Below are 20,135 nucleotides of genomic sequence, written 5' to 3'. Positions count from 1 at the left end.
CACATGTCCAATATGACGTTTAAGTGTTCACTGAGCTTTTCAATTTAAGCTGAAACGTCTAATTTTGTTGTTCTTTTTTCCTATTAATATTATTTTAGAAACTGTATTATGATGCTTTCAAACAAGTTTTAAGAAACTCATGTCAATAAAGCACCTTTGAATTTCAATTGATAGACAAATTCATATAGAGAGAGACAGAGACAGAAAGTGAGAGAAGAATAAAGATGAATAAAGAGAAACTGATAGAGGGAGGAAAAAAAATAGGGAAAGCAAAACTGATTTAAAGAGACAGAAAAAGAGAGGGAGACAGAAATACTGACAGAAAGAAATACAGAGAGAGACAAAGTGTGATCTGACAACTATTGTAAGAAAAAAAGCATTTCTTTCTTATCAATTCTTAAAAAAGGTTCACAAACTGCATGAGAGGCTGATTTCCCAAAAAGTGAAATAATGTCACCATCTATAACCCCACAGAAAAACATGTGCAGCTTAAACCAAAGACAGTCAAATAATCTCGCGCTTCACTGTTTGCACACCTCAATCCCCCTGGATAGCTGGAAGTGAAGGGTGTGTCAGGAAGTTGTGGCTGCCATATCTTCCCTGTAGGCAGGAGAAAGGAAACACTTCATTTTGGCATGACAGTTCTAAAACCAACACGTATACGTGCACACACACACACACACACACACACACACACACACACACACACACACACACACACACACACACACCACCTACACACTCTAAGAGTGCAGGAAACCCAAACACACAGCAGGGCAGGGCACAGCTAAGTTTTGGTGGCATTGCAATAAAACAAGTGATAAACACAGTGATAAAGTATCATGTATCTTAAAAACACAATAGACACTTTGGCAAATTGCAAGAAGCAAAGCTGTCCACTAAATAATGATTTCCATTTTTATCCAGCTAAAAGATAAATATTCTTCTTTGTTTGCTGTATTTTTAACAGTATCCTGGTTTGTGGTATCAAGGACATTAGAAAACTAAGTTTTCCAAATAGAACTGTCATACTCAAATGTAGTGAGCCACCAGCCATAAAAAAAAAAAAAAAAAAAAAAAAAAAACCCCAGGGATGAATGCAATGAAGAGAATTCTTCTTTGACATGTGACATGCAGTGTAGGGGTGCAGCGCTAACTGACTGCCACAAGCGCTTAACGCCAAAGATCTGGTCAAAATGAGAAACACACAGTAACAGCCCCACCATTAAAAGCTTAGCAAAAGAATGTATTTGTCATACCCGACCTACTTCGTAAGTTCTGACTCAGTAAAGACAGCAATGAGAGCATTATTTGGAGAGGGAACTGTTTTCACTGGAAAACAGCTTCCTTAATATTGTAAGTCCATTTAATCTTATTTACAAAAGGGTTTGTTTGGGGGGGGGGTTTATTTTATTTTATTGAGTTCTGTACTTTTTCCCCAACATATTGAGGAGTATAGTTATGCATGCAAATTAAACAGCCTAGTATAACTTTCCCTTCTTAAGTTGAAGCTTGTTGCGATAATGAGTTTCCAAGATTTTGGAGTGTATCAGTGGATATTTTTTTGCATATCCATCCAAAAGGGCAGTTGTGGGGTCAGACACCAATATCGGACGAGCGCACCTGGTTTGTGAGCTCCGTTCGAGCACATTCTAAAGGTGTTTGATGGGGTTGACGCTTTGGCTCTATCTTAAAAGGTAAAACAAAAACAAAAGAAGAAGAAGAAAAAAAAAAGAATAAATGCATGAAATGCATGGGTGACTCTTGCAACAAAAAGGCCCAGGGATACTCATCCTTAGGACAACAAGGGACAGGAGGAGAGTAATGGGGAACTAAAGGCAGGAAACTGTTAATGACCTTTCCACCTCTTAGGAATTTCACTTTTTAGAGAGCTTCCTAGTGAAAATCAATGTCAAAGTTTTGTTTTCATAATTGCTGAAAGCCAAATTCTTAATTGAAATTAAAATCGAACTAATGACCCAGCCCTCATTCCTGTGGGCATTTTGATCCTTTTAATGAGAAGACTGAAACAACTTGTAAACATCGCCTCTTAAGCTGCAACTGAGCTTTGAAGAGGACATCTAACAGACAGATTTTCAACACAGTAGTGCTTTATAATCATCTTGCTGTGTGCATTTTGTAAAATCTAAAAAAACTTTCCTATAAAATCTGAAATTTGTTCCTTCTCTCTTCTGGCCTGCACTGCCAGTCATTTGACCTCCAATTATACAACAGTAAGTCAGTGTGTCTGTGTGAGCCAAAAGCTGGGTCAGTGACACAGAGTTAATGCTGAAAGCACTTAAGCCAAGTACAAGAGTCTGGAGTGAAAGCTAGAGAACCTCTCTAATCAGCTTGTGTGCCAGTCCATGAATGTTTGTTTGTGACTACTGTAATGCCAGGTTATGTATTTCTGACAACTTTATGTATTTGTGGATTTTTTTAATTAAAATGACCTTTATAGACTAAAGACACAGAACAGCTACAGTCTTTAGTGTCTAATTTAAACATTTGTTTTACTAACCTCATTACTTACTGGATCTTGCTGCTATAAAAACTACAGACTGGAGTGTGAATTGGAAAAGCAGAGGATTTTTCCAGTCACTTCTAGACTTCATTATTTCCACTGAACACCTAAAGACATCAAGCATGAAGATTACTTTGAAGCATTTCCCATTCTGTAAACAGCCTGAGTTGTTTCAAGCCAGAAGCTATTATTTTTCAGAGCTCTTCTTAAAAGGATAGCTTTGTGGAGGCAGCAGTAGCTGAGAGCTTAACTGCAGAAACAGACTGAAGGTCAAGTGTGGCCAATTATGAAAGGTCTACCATGGCTGAGAAGAGGGACTAGCTGAGAGCAAGGTACAAGGAATAAAAGTGGGTAGGCTGGATGGATGAAAGTGGAGATCAAAGGCTCCATCATACCCTGAGGAACAGAGGTCAGGTAAGAGTCTTTTAAATCTTACCCCGTGAGAAAGCACAGGAAGCAAAGGGAACAAAATGCTGCTGCTGGCTAACAGCACTGGCCTGCAGATGAAGGGTTAAACTCTCTGCGCAGAGAGTATGGAAACTTCTGGTAAATAAAACAGTGTTTACCGTATTTTCACGACCATAAGGCGCACTTAAAAGTCTTAGATTTTCTTCAAAAAGTACAGCGCGCCCTATAGCGCAGTGCGCCCTGTGTGTTGTAAGGAGGACGTAGTAGAGAACACCATGAGAACGCTAAAGGGTGAAGTGTGGGCGCAACCCTGAAAATGGCAAAGAGACACGCTTATGAAGCACAGTTTAAACTGAAGGCCATCAGCTACGCGGAGGAACATGGAAATCGAGCAGCGGCGAGAGAATTTAAGATTAACGAATCGATGGTTCGCAAATGGAGGAAGCTAGAAAACAAGCTCCGGCAGGTCAAGAAAACGCAGCTGAGTTTCCGCGGACATAAGGCGAGGTGGCCCGAGTTGGAGGAAAGACTCGAGCGGTGGATCATCGAGCAAAGAACGAGCGGGAGAAGCGTTTCGACGGTCACCATTCGGCTAAAAGCAGTTTCACTTTCACTTTTCATGAAACTGTGCCATTTTTCCATCCGGACCAGGACTACGGTAGCGCAGCAACTTCCAGCGGATCATAAGGAAAAGCTGGCCATCTTCCGCTCCTACTGCAGCAAACACATCGGGGACAAAAACATCCAGCCCAGCCACATCACAAACATGGACGAGGTCCCGCTCACTTTTGACATCCCGGTGAGTCACACTGTGGAGAAGAAGGGGACCAGCACGCTAGCGATACGCACAACGGGGCACGAAAAGTCTTCTTTTACTGTTGTGCTTGGCTGCCATGCTAAGGGACAGAAACTGCCGCCTATGGTGATTTTTAAGAGAAAGACTTTGCCTAAAGAGAAGTTTCCAGCAGGAATCATCATTAAGGCAAATGAAAAGGGCTGGATGGATGAGGAAATGATGAAAGAGTGGCTGAGGGAGGTGTATGTAAGGAGACCAGGTGTTTTTTTTTTTTTTCCACGCATCACCATCGCTCTTAATCTGTGACTCTATGCGTGCCCATCTCACAGCCGATGTGAAAAAACTAGTGAAACAAATGAACTGTGAGCTTGCTGTCATTCCGGGAGGCCTGACAAAGGAACTCCAACCGCTGGACATCGGTGTGAACCGCCCGTTCAAAGTAAGGCTGCGAGCGGCCTGGGAGCGATGGATGACCGATGGAGACCACAGTTTCACCAAGAGTGAAGCTGTTTCTCTTTCCCTCTTTCTTTCTCCCCTTCTTTCCCCCAGTCAAGTCTGTCCCGTATTCAGTAAGTGAAAATAAAATAAACAATAAAAGGTGAATCAAATGGACCATTACGGCAAGGCTGGGATGGTCAGTTTGGTAAAGTAAATCCGTTGGGCATCTTTCTTTGCCTTTAGACAACAATTCTGATGGCAAAAGAGCCAAACGGGACAGGCCCAAAAAAAAAAAAAAAAAAAAAAAAAGAGTGGAAGGCAGCGCCGGGCGAGTTACGCCACAATTTGCGAATGGATTGTAGATGCTTGGGCTAACATGTCTGCTGGCACTGTTGTTCAAGCTTTCGCAAAAGCCGGCATCATTTCCGAGGAGCCGCACGGCACGGAAAGTGACTCTGACGGTGAAGAAAGTGAACCTGGCATGTTTGATGGAGATTTAGCGCAGCTGTTCAATTCAGACACAGAGGATGAGGACTTCCATGGGTTTGATGATAAAAATGTGAGTACCAAACTTCGTTTTGCTCCTGCTTTATTTTTAAATACGCACACTTGTATGCTTGTGTGTTGTTGATGATGACGATTACTGGTAATAAAAATGTGAGTAAGGTATCGAACTCAGGTTTGCTCCCGCTTTATTTTTAAATACGCATACGGTACTTGTATGCGCCCTATGATCCAGTGCGCCTTATGTGTGTGTTAAATACAGTAATGGCACACATAACTGAGACTGCGCCTTTTAGTACAGTGCGTCTTATGGTCGTGAAAATACGGTAAGTTGTCCCAATTTCTGGGAATGGCAACTGACAAAATAAAAATAAAATCAAATAAGTGAGAGAAACAAATGAGCCATTTACACACGGGGAATGGTTGACAAGATGGCGTGTCTCTCTTGTTTGTGACAGGAAAGTGCAAACTAGCAAACAGATGACAGCCGCATGAACCATAGCTTCATTACTTTGATAAAAAAAATGAACGGCTGAAGTCAGGTGTGCCAGAGTAAACTTGTGCACAACAACCCATGATGCACTGGCATATGATGATATCACAACAACACAAAGAGCAAGATGTTATGAGTGAATATGTGCTTCCCACCAAAAGATCCCTGCATATAATCATTCATTTTAAAAAATAAACAGAGAACAAAAGGGTTTCATGAATCACAGTGGTAGTAGGAAACCAATGCAAATAATGATCAACATGCATCTTACTTCCACTCTAAGGGAAAACACAACAAGAGCCTCAGGCACAGATCAGGCACAGCAGGAATCATGTAGATCATGAATTTGGGAGCAAAATAATTAAGAATGAAACTACCTTTCAGTGGGAGAAGTGAGGTAATAAATCCTTTCTTCCCACACCACCATTCACCAACAGCCTCGGGGAGTGACTGACACTGTACGAATCACAACCATCACATGCTTAAGAGCGCACACAGCAGAAAACAAGGAGCCCTGGTGAATACATTTCTAAATTTAATGATAGATAAGCAGCCAGGCGACTGTCACAGTGCTGATATTTGTGAGTAATCAATTATTTTGTCTGAGAATCAAACTGAAGAGAGAAAAACGAGAACATTTTAAAGTCTTTAAGATAATTTGCTGGCAAATGAAACTGCTTATGTTTTAATTTCTCTCATATTATAATTCAAACAGCAGCTTAAAAATGTTAACTCTCCAACACATCTCTCCCACTTTAAATAAAATGCCTTTATTCTCATGGCACAGTCATTAATTCACCCATTTTCTTAGCCACTTATCCAAAGCAGGGTCACTGGGGGCTGAACCGATCCCAGCATGGCCATGTTTTCTAATAGGTTTCAGGATATAAGCTTCAGTCAGAGTTAAACAGGCGGAAAATGTAATTTACCCGATATAGCATTAAATTAATATGATCATTATTATGAGATTTATAACAAACTGAATTTGCCTCTCTATAGTTTACAGGGAGAGCAGAATTCTTAGGCAAGTTGTATTTTTGAGGAATAATTTTATTATTGAACAACAACCATGTTCTCAATGAACCCAAAAAACTCATTAATATCAAAGCTGAATGTTTCTGGAAGTAGTTTTTAGTTTGTTTTTAGTTTTAGCTATTTTAGGGGGATATCTGTGTGTGCAGGTGACTATTACTGTGCATAATTATTAGGCAACTTAACAAAAAACATATATATACCCTTTTCAATTATTTATTTTTACCAGTGACACCAATATAACATCTCCACATTCACAAATATACATTTCTGACATTCAAAAACAAAACAAAAACAAATCAGCGACCAATATAGCCACCTTTCTTTGCAAGGACACTCAAAAGCCTGCCATCCATGGATTCTGTCAGTGTTTTGATCTGTGCACCATCAACATTGCGTGCAGCAGCAACCACAGCCTCCCAGACACTGTTCAGAGAGATGTACTGTTTTCCCTCCTTGTAAATCTCACATTTGATGATGGACCACAGGTTCTCAATGGGGTTCAGATCAGGTGAACAAGGTGGCCATGTCATTAGTTTTTCTTCTTTTATACCCTTTCTTGCCAGCCACGCTGTGGAGTACTTGGACGGGTGTGATGGAGCATTGTCCTGCATGAAAATCATGTTTTTCTTGAAGGATGCAGACTTCTTCCTGTACCACTGCTTGAAGAAGGTGTCTTCCAGAAACTGGCAGTAGGACTGGGAGTTGAGCTTGACTCCATCCGCAACCCGAAAAGGCCCCACAAGCTCATCTTTGATGATACCAGCCCAAACCAGTACTCCACCTCCACCTTGCTGGCGTCTGAGTCGGACTGGAGCTCTCTGCCCTTTACCAATCCAGCCACGGGCCCATCCATCTGGCCCATCAAGACTCCCTCTCATTTCATCAGTCCATAAAACCTTAGAAAAACCAGTCTTGAGATATTTCTTGGCCCAGTCTTGACGTTTCAGCTTGTGTGTCTTGTTCAGTGGTGGTCGTCTTTCAGCCTTTCTTACCTTGGCCATGTCTCTGAGTATTGCACACCTTGTGCTTTTGGGCACTCCAGTGATGTTGCAGCTCTGAAATATGGCCAAACTGGTGGCAAGTGGCATCTTGGTAGCTGCACACTTGACTTTTCTCAGTTCATGGGCAGTTATTTTGCGCCTTGGTTTTTCCACACGCTTCTTGCAACCCTGTTGACTATTTTGAATGAAACGCTTGATTGTTCGATGATCACGCTTCAGAAGCTTTGCAATTTTGAGACTGCTGCATCCCTCTGCAAGATATCTCACTATTTTTGACTTTTCTGTGCCTGTCAAGTCCTTCTTTTGACCCATTTTGCCAAAGGAAAGGAAGTTGCCTAATAATTATGCACACCTGATATAAGGTGTTGATGTCATTAGACCACACCCCTTCTCATTACAGAGATGCACATCACCTAATATGCTTAATTGGTAGTAGGCTCTGCAACAATGCTTAGGTACATGTCAAAGTAACATGCACATGGCAGGACGGCAGGGCCCGAGGTGTCCCTACAGAACATTGCCAAGAGCGTCACAATGCCTCCACCAGCATCGCGTGCCAGGTTTTCCGGAGGTAAGCGACAGACACATAAACACATAACCCTGACCATCCATGTGATGCAAAAGAAAGCATGATCCATCAGACCAAGCCAGCTTCTGCCATTGCTCCGTGGTCCAGTTCTAATGCTCACGTTGTCACTGTTGCCACTTTCAGCTTTCCAACAGCTTGTCTGTTGTATCCAACCACACAGGTCAGCCTTGGATCCCCATGTGCACCAAATGAATCTTGTGACCCAATATTGTTGAAACTGTTCAGCCGACATCGATTCACTTATGTTAACTAATTGTGGTAAAGCTAAATCATTCACCACTGCATGTCAAAATGTAAATGTAGCTTTATGCTGAAGGTGACAAACTTTCAATAGGTGTGTTTCTCTTTTACCCACAGACTATTGAGTTTGGTGTGTTTGACTGCACATTAACCTCCTCTGCTGCACCACCCTGGCTGTAATGCCACTGGTCATTGGCAACCCCACAGGGTGCTATGATTGGACAACGAAGCAAATCATCCAAAGAGACCCAGAGGGGGAAAAAAAACCCACTTTGTACTGCAAGAGAGGATCCTAAATTCCACCTATGTCAACTATATTTTCCAAAACCGCGTTTTAAAACTGTACGAGCTGTACAGTTCCAGATACACACACACAGTATGAATCAGCCTGCAGATGCTGCAGCAGTGCTCTGCAGGCTGATAAATGACGAGCAGTCTTCAGGGCTGTGTGTTTTTTTTCTGGCTGACAGCAGCAAAGTGAAACACACCAGCAGAGTTTATCACATTTTACACCCCATTGACTACTTCACAACCCTGCAATGTTTCATGTCTATTAGTGTGCGTAGGAGGAGTGTGTAAATGCCCCGTTTTTGTCTCATGATTGCAGCACAGAACAACAACACTTGGGTGAATTCTACTGCAAAGCAAGCCCCCCTCAAAAAGAAAAGCAACTGAGGTGCGACAGACGAAGGAAGATAAAGTAATCGGGAAAGAATGGAGAGGAAAGATAAATGGAGAGAAAAGCAGTCATTTCACTGTGAAAGCTAACCCAGAAGACATCAGTGAGCTTGGGGCAAGAAAATAGAAGAATCAGAATTAGAAAAAGAGGCGATAAACTTCAATAATAAAAAGCTCAAGCACTAAACATAAAAATTGCTTTACATTTGCTATAATTTTACATTTTACTTGTGTGTTTCTAAATAAACAAGCATGGATCGTAAAACTGAAACAAAAACAAAGGAGATGTTTGCAATTAAGTAAATTCAATCCAGGGACAGAGTTATTTTTCCCAAAACCTCAAACATAATGACAATCCAGATTTTATGGTTTCATCCAAAATTCCCGGACAAGAGAAATGACAGCTCTCTACTACAACCTGGCAATAAAAACCCTCTACTGGTGCCAAAGTTATACTCGGGAATCTGTCAAGGCCTTCAGATTTAAAGAGAATGGAGAGCCACGTCAGACAAGTTGGCAAGAAGAGGTTTCTCTGGCAGAGAAATGAGATGGACGCTCGCCATAATGCACACACGCTCAGCAGAAGACAACATGTCACAGCCTAACGCACGCTGGTCATTTCCACTGAAAAGGTTGGCCATTAGTCAACTGTCAGCCAGATGCTTCAACTGTGGAATTCATTTCTACACTTCACGCATTTCACAACACTCAAGTACATAATAACTGTGTTAAGAACACCACTTCCACTGCATTTCATGCTTACAAAGACACTTCAAATTAAAATTTCTTTTCAGTGCCCACTACCACAAACTGATTCGAACAATAAGAGCCTGATTAATGTATAATAATTATTATTATAATAAAGTATGAACCAAAGGAAAATCCTGAGCACTGGAATAACATTATTGCTTTAACCAGTTTTGTAACGTGTGATTATCCACTTATTAAAAGTGATTGAATTTTACCCTATACCAAGTTCTACCAAATACTAGCCAAGAAAAAAAATGACGTTTGTGGCTAACACACAGTCAAAGTCAGTTTGCAGATCCCTCAACAACAACAACAACAACAACAACAACAACAACAACAACAACAAAAAGGCTATGAAAATCTCCAAATGCTTTCTTCATCTTGTCATCCAAAGCCCTACCTGAAAAACCACCAACCTGTCAAGCTGTACCAGTTTCTACTGCCTAATTCAGTGACACCGAATTATTGAATTTGATAACTACAAAACATTTTATCACTATTCAGACATTCATGAGACACTTTATGCTGCTGCATCAAGGAAGTGAAGAAAAAGTTATAAGTAGAGCATTTTGTGCCCTAGGGGTCAAACAGCAAGCAATGGATGTTAACCAGCTATATAATGTGTCGCAATCAGCCCAATGGCTGATATAAAGTTAATAGGGAATTTATGCACACACCCATCACTTCTGCTCAAAAATTGTCAACATTAACCAGAAAAAAAACCCAAAGATTTCTGTCAAATAAAGGTATCTCATGTTCAGCAATGCCTTGACTGTCTATTCATGCTTGCATAGTCATCTCCACCAAATGCCCAATGAAAGCCAGAAAAACAAAGAATCTATAAAGTGCTTTCTATGATAAATTCTTCTGCTGCTTGGATCTGCAGCAGGACCCCTTGTCTCCCCAAAGCAGATGGGAAAATCCACTTGTCTCTGTGTTTACCTGATAAGAGTGTCTGTGTGTGTTCAAAATGTCTAAATTCCTATAAAAGTGTGGACGTATGCCTTCAGGGTATGTGTGCAGTCTTTGATTGATATGAAGCTTCTTCCTCAGAACTGAACATTCCCTGTTATGTCATGTGGGTGTGAGGGAAGAAGTGATGATTAGCCATGCTTGCATGAGCAAGACAGACCAACCATGTAATCAATAATGTCTCTGTGCTGATTGCAGTGTGCAACTCCCACGTCTTCTGTGTGGGTCTGCAAGACCTACAGTACTCATTCAGGTAATACTTTGTATATTTAGGGTCTGAAATAACACAAACTGGCTGATTAAAAGCTTAAATTTACAGCCAATATGATACCAAGTTTTCTGATAGAAAAGCTGTTAATCTCAGTGGTTTAGAAAAGCACACAGAGGGGCAAATTAATGTCACACTCAATTAATGTGAGATTAACTGTGAGAAAGTGAGAGAGACTGTACAACCTATAATATAGTATAAGGCAAATAATGATCTAACCCACCCAGGTCACATGACCTGATCAGTGAGCGTGTGAAAGTCTCCAAGCTACTCTATGTTGTCACCAGGAGATTACCAAAATTATAGATTATCAGCCGTCAGAGAAATGTCCCAAGCACATATAAGCCTCCAAAAGGCCACAAAACATCTACATTCATAAATATTCACAGACAAAAGCACACAAAAAAAACATGTTAAAAAACATTCTCTAAAAGAATTATAAGTTACAAACTTCCTGCCACTTATTACGCATCATAATTACCTGCTTTGAATGAAAAGCAAGTGATACTAATGTAAATATTTCATCTAAAGACAGAACAGTCTTGCTGCAAGACTGAATGGTGTCTCATTTCCCTGGCAAAGAAAAACAGTGTATTCATTAAATTTTAAATGGTTCATCAGCATTGATCCTGCAGTCTGAAACGGCTGTGTGAGTGATGTTCTAACTTCCTGAGCTGCAGAAATCAATCAGATAGAGCAACAAGGGCACAGATAAAGGCTTGAAATCACTTTAAAAAAATATAACAACAGGAAAGAAAACTCCATCAATCACATTTCTGCTTACATTAGCAGCAAACTTTCCCACACAGGAAATGATCCAAAAGTGTAAAATGATTGATGTGGTTGGGTTTAACAGGTAGAACGCGTTTTCACAGGCTGTATCACCAATTCAACTGACAAAAGCGGACGACAAATTCGGGCTGTGTAATATATTGATGCTTTAGAACTTACCAACATGATTTCAGAAGACATTTAGAATTTATATCCCTTTCTCAATGTACCTAAAAAGCTCACTTTCCATATTCTCCTTCAGCAAGAAAGGAGACAACACCTGTCCAACAATCAGGAATAACTCATTGAAGGCATTTGTGAACCAAATACTAAAACTACATGTAAGAGTCGACAGTTTGCAAATCTGCAGGATTTGGGAGCCACAGTAAGAAAGAAGGTACCCTGACTCGCACAAAAAAAAATCTGTCTTTCACAGAAAACAGATATTTCTCTTCTCTGCATTTTAACATGTTACTCTGGATGCAAACTAATATGCTAAATAACCAAAGTCAGACAATAAACTTTATAAAAATTCAAGGCAGCAATACTTGAACTCCTCCCATGTTATGAAAGGTTGAATTACTGTTTCTGTCAATGTAGTCTGGGGAAGCATTATGGCTTTACTTCCTTCCCCCATCTGATGGTGGGTAAACCAGTAAAAATAATAAAATGTTCAGTGTGCAAATAAACAGATTATATCTTTACACAGCTAAAGCTGTTTTTAAGCTGACTGTGACCTCACCTGCTGCCTTTGTAGAGGGAAAAAAAGCAGACATGTCAGCATGACTAGTTGAGTGGATGATAAAAACACGTGACAAGAGAATCAATATCCTCAGATGCCCTAAATTCTTACACAATTCTCAAAATATGAAAACATAATAATACATGAAATTAGTGAATAAGACACTAAAATTTAAGCATATGAGTTGATTTAAGTTTATACTGTTTTTCCAACCTATTTAAGAAGAATTTTACTGCAAGATCTGGGTAGCAGAGACTGAACTCCACAAACTAATCTGACCTTAAGTACATTTCAACCACATTTAAATGATATTATGACTATTAATTCTTTCAAATGGATCCTATATACACACATACAATTTTTAAATGGAACTCCATTACATTACACTTAGTTTTGACAAATTTCTGAATGCTGCCTAACTTTTAGTTTTCTTTTTCCCACCTGTTTAACTGGGGTTTTAGCACCTCAGTATCAATCAGTGTTAGGACTGGGCGATATGGCCTAAAATCCATATCACGTTATAATTTGAAGCATGTGCGGTAACGATATATATCACGATATATTCTTTTCTTCTGTATAACGTATTCTACACACTATAAGGCACACTTAAAATCCTTTAATTTTCTCAAAGAAAACAAAGAGAGAATTCAGCATTAATGAATCAATGGTACGGAAGTGGAGGAAGCGCAGTTTTTGGCTTTCCCCATATTCCAAAAGTGCTTCGTCTCTTTGCTATTACTGTCGCCCGGCATAATTTGCAGATGATATTGTTTGCAGCCGCTGCAATGCTTTCGACCAAATCAGTGTGAATAAAAACAGCAACAAAAATGGTAGCTGAATAGGCAGACCCCACCCTCATCAACTTTTGATGCAAACCTAGTCATTTTGTTCTACAAGCAGGCCTGAAATATGACAGAAACCGCACAGTTCAGAAAAGACAGTCAAAGGTTACACCTAAGCTTTCAAGGGCAACTAATAAATTATTCACGGGGACCATCCCTATATCACACACATTCTTCCTATTTGCTTTTTGGTTCATATCACTGGTATTTACTGATATTTTAATAAACAAAAAATGTGGTTTATGCCTGAGGAAATTAAACTCCACTCAAAGAGAAACAGAAATTTAAAAATAAATAAATCAGACAATAGAAGTACACTCATTTACATAAAAACTTGGCACAATGAAAAATGTGTACAAACTTTCAGTTAAAACATGTATTCTTTATAAAATTTGAAGATTATTCAAGCTCAACCAAAGATCATGTGACAAGAAGCAGCAAGCAGCCTGAGGCAAAGGAGTTCGACATGAAGGAAAACACGTCCTTGAAGTGACTATTTGAAGTCCAGTTATCAAGATTGTAGAGATTACTCTACTAAGCCTTTGAATATTTGAAATGCTTTTATATTTCACACTAAGCACAAATCACCCACACATGTACATACAGGCACATGCAGGAGTACTGACACAAAGTAAGCATTCAGCCTTTTTCTTCCTGTTATTGATTACGAAAATTAAAAAGAACTATGGGCTTTTTTTTTGGTTCAGTTGGTTTTTGGCTTTGTTTTTTTTTTAAGACGTTATGAACCATTTGAGCTCTGGGGGCTGCTTCTAATATGATTGAAACACCCCACTACAGCCCTGAAGTGACTGCTCACCTGATACATTTAAAAGAGTTTTTCTGGCCACAAGAATGACTGATACACTAATTTGACAAAAACTGGTGCATCTGACACATAATAATGTTTCATATGCCTATATACAAATACAAGAAAGAAACTGGTTGAAAACTGTTTAAGCAGTTTGGTTACAGATTGTGTCTACAATTGTGACTGCTGTAACACAGGAATTTGGGTTCAACTTATCTTCACAGCTTTGAGCAAAATGCAAAAGCACTTGATCTCTAAGGATCAATAAATCACTGCAGTGCTGATTACCTATAGATAAGAACTGTATTATATAACAACAAATGGCTCTGTATACACATTTCTGGCATATCATAAGATGAAAGCACCTCTCAAGACTGCAAAACAAAGTGTACTACTGACACTGAGCTGAGCCCACCCACCCTTTGCTCTGGGAAGAGAGGTACATTTTTGTCATTCCTTTCTCCAACACGTTAACATCTGTCCCAGGTCGAAGCTCTGTGGGGCTGTGTTAGTCACGCCTACGGCACGCTACTTGAGAATCTGTGTCTGCAGGCTACATCTTTACCTTACAAGCCCAAGCTTTTCCCTCGTTACAGGGCACACAGCTGCAGGCATAACTGTAGCACGTATCTACCTATCTCTCCACTTCATCTCCACATCTAAAAGCACAGCTCGTCCGCCTCTTTCATAGATTCAAATATTTCTGGCATACAACCACAAGATGAGCCACTAAACTAAAACTAAACAATATTAACCGATTAAAAACACTGCATGTATGTTACTATTGCAGAGTATGCAAGTGTGCAGATCATTTTTGTCATATTTCTAACAGCGTTCACATCTGACTAAAAGAAGCAGGGATGAGATTCGTGTCACTTAAGGGTATGGATGTCTTAGTATGGTTTTAAAGCCAGGAGGGCAAGGACCTGCCTGCAAAACAGTCTAATTATTAATTCAATAACCAGCATTCTTGCTGTGGTGATGCCAGTATGATTACACACAAGTGAAAATGTTTTTTTGTTTATAGATATGTACAAGTCCTATAAGCCAAGACTTGTGAAAGACACGCCTCAAAAGGCACCCTTTAAAACCTGACACACAACAGAAAGTATTACTTCTGGTTAAATTATTCTTCTCATGTAATGACTGATCTATTAAGAACATTGATGGTACATAGAACGAGATGTCTATTACCTTTACATGTAAATTTATAAATTTACACTACCAATTAATATCATTTTAAATCTTTACTGTTCAAACATTATTTTCACTCCTGTGCAGTAAAGCTGGCAACTTCACAAAAGGAAAAGCAGTGCATTTAATTTTAAGAAACTCTGTAATTAATGACTTCTCGTTGGCATCTGTTAATGGCAAAAGCACCTCATCATCCTAAAAAGCAAAAAAGGCACAAAGGGCTGAAACTCAAATGGTGTAGATCACGGCTTGGCATTTAAAACAGCGGTCCCCAACCCCCGGTCCTCGGACCCGTTCAGGTCCGTGAGTCGTTTGGTACCGGGCCGCGAGAGTTGAGGCTCAGGTGTGAAAAGTATGGTTTTCAGGGTTTTTAATCGGTTTTCAGCGTTATTTTGTTATCGTTTTGATTGTTAACTCTGTTTTCCTGGGTCTTTTCATGTGTGTTATGAATAAATCTTATTTTTTTCGGTACGGGTACTAGTTTTATTTTGTTGTATTTATCCGCGATCCATTAAAGGCCGGTCCGTGAATATATTGTCAGGCATAAACCGGTCCGTGGTGCAAAAAAGGTTGGGGACCGCTGATTTAAAACACCTAATACTGGAGTCCAGACTAAATCTCAACTTATCCTGTTTCTCTCTCAAATGGGAGTAAACACTTGATTTCTGCTACTTTTTAAACCTTTATCAGAGTACGATGATCTGCTACTTAATAACACCTCTGACAAGCAGCTACATGTTTTATCAATCGCTGTGGAAATCATGTACATCACTGTTCTCTGTATGTCTGCAGACTTTCCTAGCTATTTGCTTGGTTTTCTACTTGGGCTGGTTCCCTCTCATCTCTGTACATACATGTGTAAAAACCATAATCAAGAGTTTAAGTCACTTTTAAACTGTCACTTTTAAAGGCTGCAGTCTCCTGTTGATCAATGTGACTTCATGTAAACTTAATCTGACACACAACCTTTTTTAAAAGAGGTTGTGTGTCTGGAGTTCATCAACTTACACTGTTCTTGAGTTGTATTTATGTGACTGTTTACATTAACCATTAGATTTTTCCTGTGAATGAGACTTAACTGGTTATATTAATAATTTGTATATATGGTGAGTTTGGAGGTCAAGCTGAGATTCCCAAAAGCATCCCTAGAGCTGCTAGTGGTTTGCTCAAGAATATCAACAGAGGAGTGAGCGGAGGAAGAGAAGGGGAGTGAAGCCAGCACATCTGGTTGAAGTGAAATCTCTCTACTGCACCAAATCCACATCGATACACAAGAAAAAAAAGAAACATTTTAAAAGCCAGCCGGGCTCCTCCCTGCATACAGACATGCCTGTACACCAAGGAGACTGTGAGTGTATGTGTGTGTGTGTGAGAGAGAGAGAGCGAGAGAGCGAGAGAGAGTTTTCACTAGGCTTCAATGACAGCAATGTGGTCGCTAAAAACTCACCATTTCTTAGTACATTCCACCATTAGTTCCTGATAGGAAGCCACGAACTGGAATTTAGACGCATGCTTCCCCACACGTTGCAGTCTCTTCCACACCGAGGCCATGTTTCTTTGGGACGCGGGGTAGTTTCTGCGTGCCTATCCCGTCCTGGACTTCCTTCTTTGGGCTTCCCTTCGCACGACTTCACGCTTGTGTTTATCTGAGCATATCCAACCCGCATAGACACATAGTTAATGTTTTACCGGAAGCACTTTAAAAATAATAACAAGAACGACACTAAAAAGAAGAAGAAGAAGAAGAAGAAGATGATAAGGACCGTCTTTAAAAACTGGCGGATAAATCCAAACGTAAGGAGGTGAAATCTCTGCAGCAGGAGACTAGGCTTGATTTGTAGAAACGCATGATGCTAAGGAGAAAAGCACTCCACAATTTCGAAAGGCGTGATGAGTAATCCACTGGGTATAAATATCATTTTTCCATCTGCTGACCTTCCTGCAAAAGAAAGGAGGGGAAAAGACACAGTCGGTAGAGAAACACAGAAAAGCCCGGAGTATCTTTGACTATGTCACAAACCCACTAAACGTTATAGAGATGCAATTTACGTAAAGCAGCTGCTCCGTTATCACTGGCTTAAGCTCTGCAGATGTTACAACAAGACAGTTTATCTGCAGAGCACTTTGTTCATGTATAAGAATGCAGCAGCACTTAATGCTGCCAACACGGCGTGTCGGGGGGGCTATTTGCTAGCATGTTTGATAATAAAATTTGAATTTCTGCAATGAAATAATGAAAGAGAAGCACTGACATCACACTAAAACAAGCTCTTTCAACCACACAGTTAACAAAAGCTGCAACAACATGCACCACCTGAAAATGAGACCCCACTAAAACACGTTTTAAACACGGACAAATTAGTGGAATTCCTCGGGAATCCAGGGAGTAGTCTGCGCCGCTGTCCGCCGCTAACCGGGGTGATTCAGCTTCCAGGCTAACGACTTTACATGTGAAACTCCTGAGGCTGTGTGACACTCACCTTACTGCAGCACCCAGCACATAATGTGTTATCAGCAGAGATGGCGAACTGTCTTAAAAAGAGAACCAAGAAAACAGACGAGTGAGAGTAGCCTGCTTGCTGGCTAATTGCCGCTTTCTCTATGCTGCAGCAACACCAGTCATACAGCTAGCTAGCCCTGCTAGTGACCACGGCTAGTCACCACAACACGGCACGAGCGGAAACCGTAGCCTGGCACTCTGCTCCTCAGGTAAGCGCAACCCCCGGAACTCAAAAACCGGCGTTTATTCACGGCTGTCCCGCAGCTAAACTGAAGCAAAGTGAACCGATCCCTGGCAGCAGGGATCCTCTTAGTTAAGTAGTCCGATAGTTACTGATACTTTGACTGATCTGTTTATCTGAAAAGTGCATAAAGTTAGGCGAGGTCCTAAAAGATTTCCGTTAGAGGAAGCTGCATTTTCAGGATAATTGAAAGGACAAGGATACTCTTCAATGAGTCTATTAATCAATCATTATTACAAGCCAAGGAGACTAAATTATAATAGGAATAAATAAACATAGTATTATTATTATTATTATTATATAAAAAGTTCACTTGGCTGTAAGTCTTTTTTAGTGCAAAAGCTGATCTGATCCCCCACCTCCCCCACAAGTATTCCTTACAATATGAGCATTTAAAAAGATTAAAACTAATAGTGCGTAAAATTCAAACTAAACATTTTGATTGATTTTAGACATGTAAAAGAAAAAGAAAACACAAATAAGTAACAAAAGAGCATTGTAAACAGATAAACAAGAAAAGGGATACTGAACTGCCATCAACAACATTATGACCGGTCAGTTTACATACTGGAAAAGGAGTAGGACGAAGAGTAAACTTATGTAATCCTGCCTCTAAACTGTATGGACTGAAAATAAATTGAAATTCAAAACAAATAAGTTTAAAAGATAAGAAAATTACAGACAAATAAAATCAAAACAAGACAAAAAAATATAGAATAAGGGTTAAAAAATACAGTTATACCGACAATATTTCTTCAGTAATATTTTAATGATATCATTATAAGCTATTCCTCAAACTTGCTTATCAAGTTTTTGCGCAAGGTGTGTTTTATTTTGAAGGTTGATGCCCCTACATCCTGTCTTGGTTCAGGCTGACTTCACTGATCCTCTCCTCTCCATCATTTGCTCTGCCGCTTGGATGACTGAAGGCTGGAGAAACGCCTCCAGACATCAGCCATTGGTGGCATTTTTGTGCCTGTTTACTCATTCATGAGGCATTTCTAGGTTGTTGTTGTTGCTGTTGTTATCGCCCCTGTTAAATCCTACATCCATCAAACACATCCCTTAATCCTTCATAGGATGGGTTTGCTGCTGCTGTCCCCAGACCTCCTCAAGTCACCATCAAGCATCTGGGAAGTCAAATATCTGCAGTTTGCAAAACGATGTGGCATTTAAATGCAGTATACAGTAACACATTCCTCCTTTTTAGTGGGTTTCAGCTATACACATAAAAATAGCTTTTTGCAAAATGGGGAAACAAGTATTTTGTCCCTGTATGTAATAAGTAACATTAAAAACATGTAAGATAAGATAAGATAAGATAACCTTTATTAGTCCCACACTTGGGAAATTTGTTTTGTCACAGCAGGAAGTGGACAGTGCAAAAGTTATGAGGCAAAAATTAGAATACAATAAGAATAAATACAGTACACAGCTGTACAGAATAGAATAAAATAAAATACTATATATATAGTAGAATAAAATAAAATAAATATACAATAAGATAAAAATAGAATACAAATACAAATACTATATACAACTGAGTAAAAATACAACGATGACAGAAAGGATTATTGCACTTAGTATTATTGCATATGTATGGATGTGTGTGCTTGATCAGTTAAAGTCTTTATTATGGAGTAGTCTACATATATGCATCTTTTGTCTGTATGTATTTTGGGGGGGCCTGTTCTCATTATGCAAAGTCATATATTTTACTGGATCATGATAATTAACATGATAATGTTGCAACAGGTTAGTATTTTATATGCTGCTGGGATTATTCTAGATTAGATTATTTCTAATCTGAAATATCCTGAACAAAAACTGGGAGCTGGTTCCACAGGACAGGAGCCTGATGCTCTGCCTCCCATCTACTTTTCCAAACTCTAGCAACCACAAAAAAGCCTACAGTCTGAGAGCAAAGTGCTCTATTGGAATATTATAGTACAATGAATTCTTTAAGTTATGTTATGATGTAGGACTTTTATTCAATGGGGGAGACAATATTAGTTGATAAATTACAGTTTTTGTATCTACAATATACAAGAAAACAGCAGAAACAGAAATCAGCTTAAAAAAGACATAAATAGGGTGCAGCTACATTAAAACCACACTACTTTGTACTACATTGTACAAAAAAGATCCCATTAATGTTTTCATCCAACATCAGTGGTGGTGGGTAGCACCAGAGGGAGCAGTCGTATTTCCCCTCCCCTTGTGGACACATCCCTGCTTGAAAGCCTGGATCTACAGCAGAGCTTCACCCTCAGGTTTGTACTAATGAAGATGAGACCTCCATCTTCTGGAGGAGGAGTTGTCTTTCACATGTTAAGAGGAA

General features: G+C 39.7%; 1 protein-coding gene across 5 annotated transcripts in view; it reads right to left on the bottom strand.

Annotated features, from left to right (window-relative positions):
• The window catches only part of ehbp1 (EH domain binding protein 1), a 163,499-nt gene extending 145,598 nt beyond the window's left edge, over positions 1 to 17,901 (bottom strand). For 4 of the 5 annotated variants that reach the window (XM_085296229.1, XM_085296230.1, XM_085296231.1 and 1 more), the window contains exons 1-2: positions 17,534 to 17,901; positions 16,501 to 16,992 (exon numbers count right to left, since the gene is read on the bottom strand). In XM_085296229.1, the coding sequence (XP_085152355.1) occupies positions 16,501 to 16,604 (104 nt within the window). In that variant the 5' untranslated portion in view covers positions 16,605 to 16,992; positions 17,534 to 17,901. The remainder of the gene's footprint in view (positions 1 to 16,500; positions 16,993 to 17,533) is intronic. The other variant, XM_085296227.1, reaches the window with a different exon arrangement.
• Between the last annotated feature and the right edge of the window lie 2,234 nt (positions 17,902 to 20,135).

This window comes from Mchenga conophoros, linkage group LG13 (genome assembly GCF_057382185.1).
Source record: "Mchenga conophoros isolate Kocher_MC1m ecotype Shallow Benthic linkage group LG13, M_conophoros_male_GT1.1, whole genome shotgun sequence".
NCBI classification, from domain to species: Eukaryota; Metazoa; Chordata; class Actinopteri; order Cichliformes; family Cichlidae; genus Mchenga; species Mchenga conophoros.
This window is presented reverse-complemented; position numbering and strand designations above follow the sequence as displayed.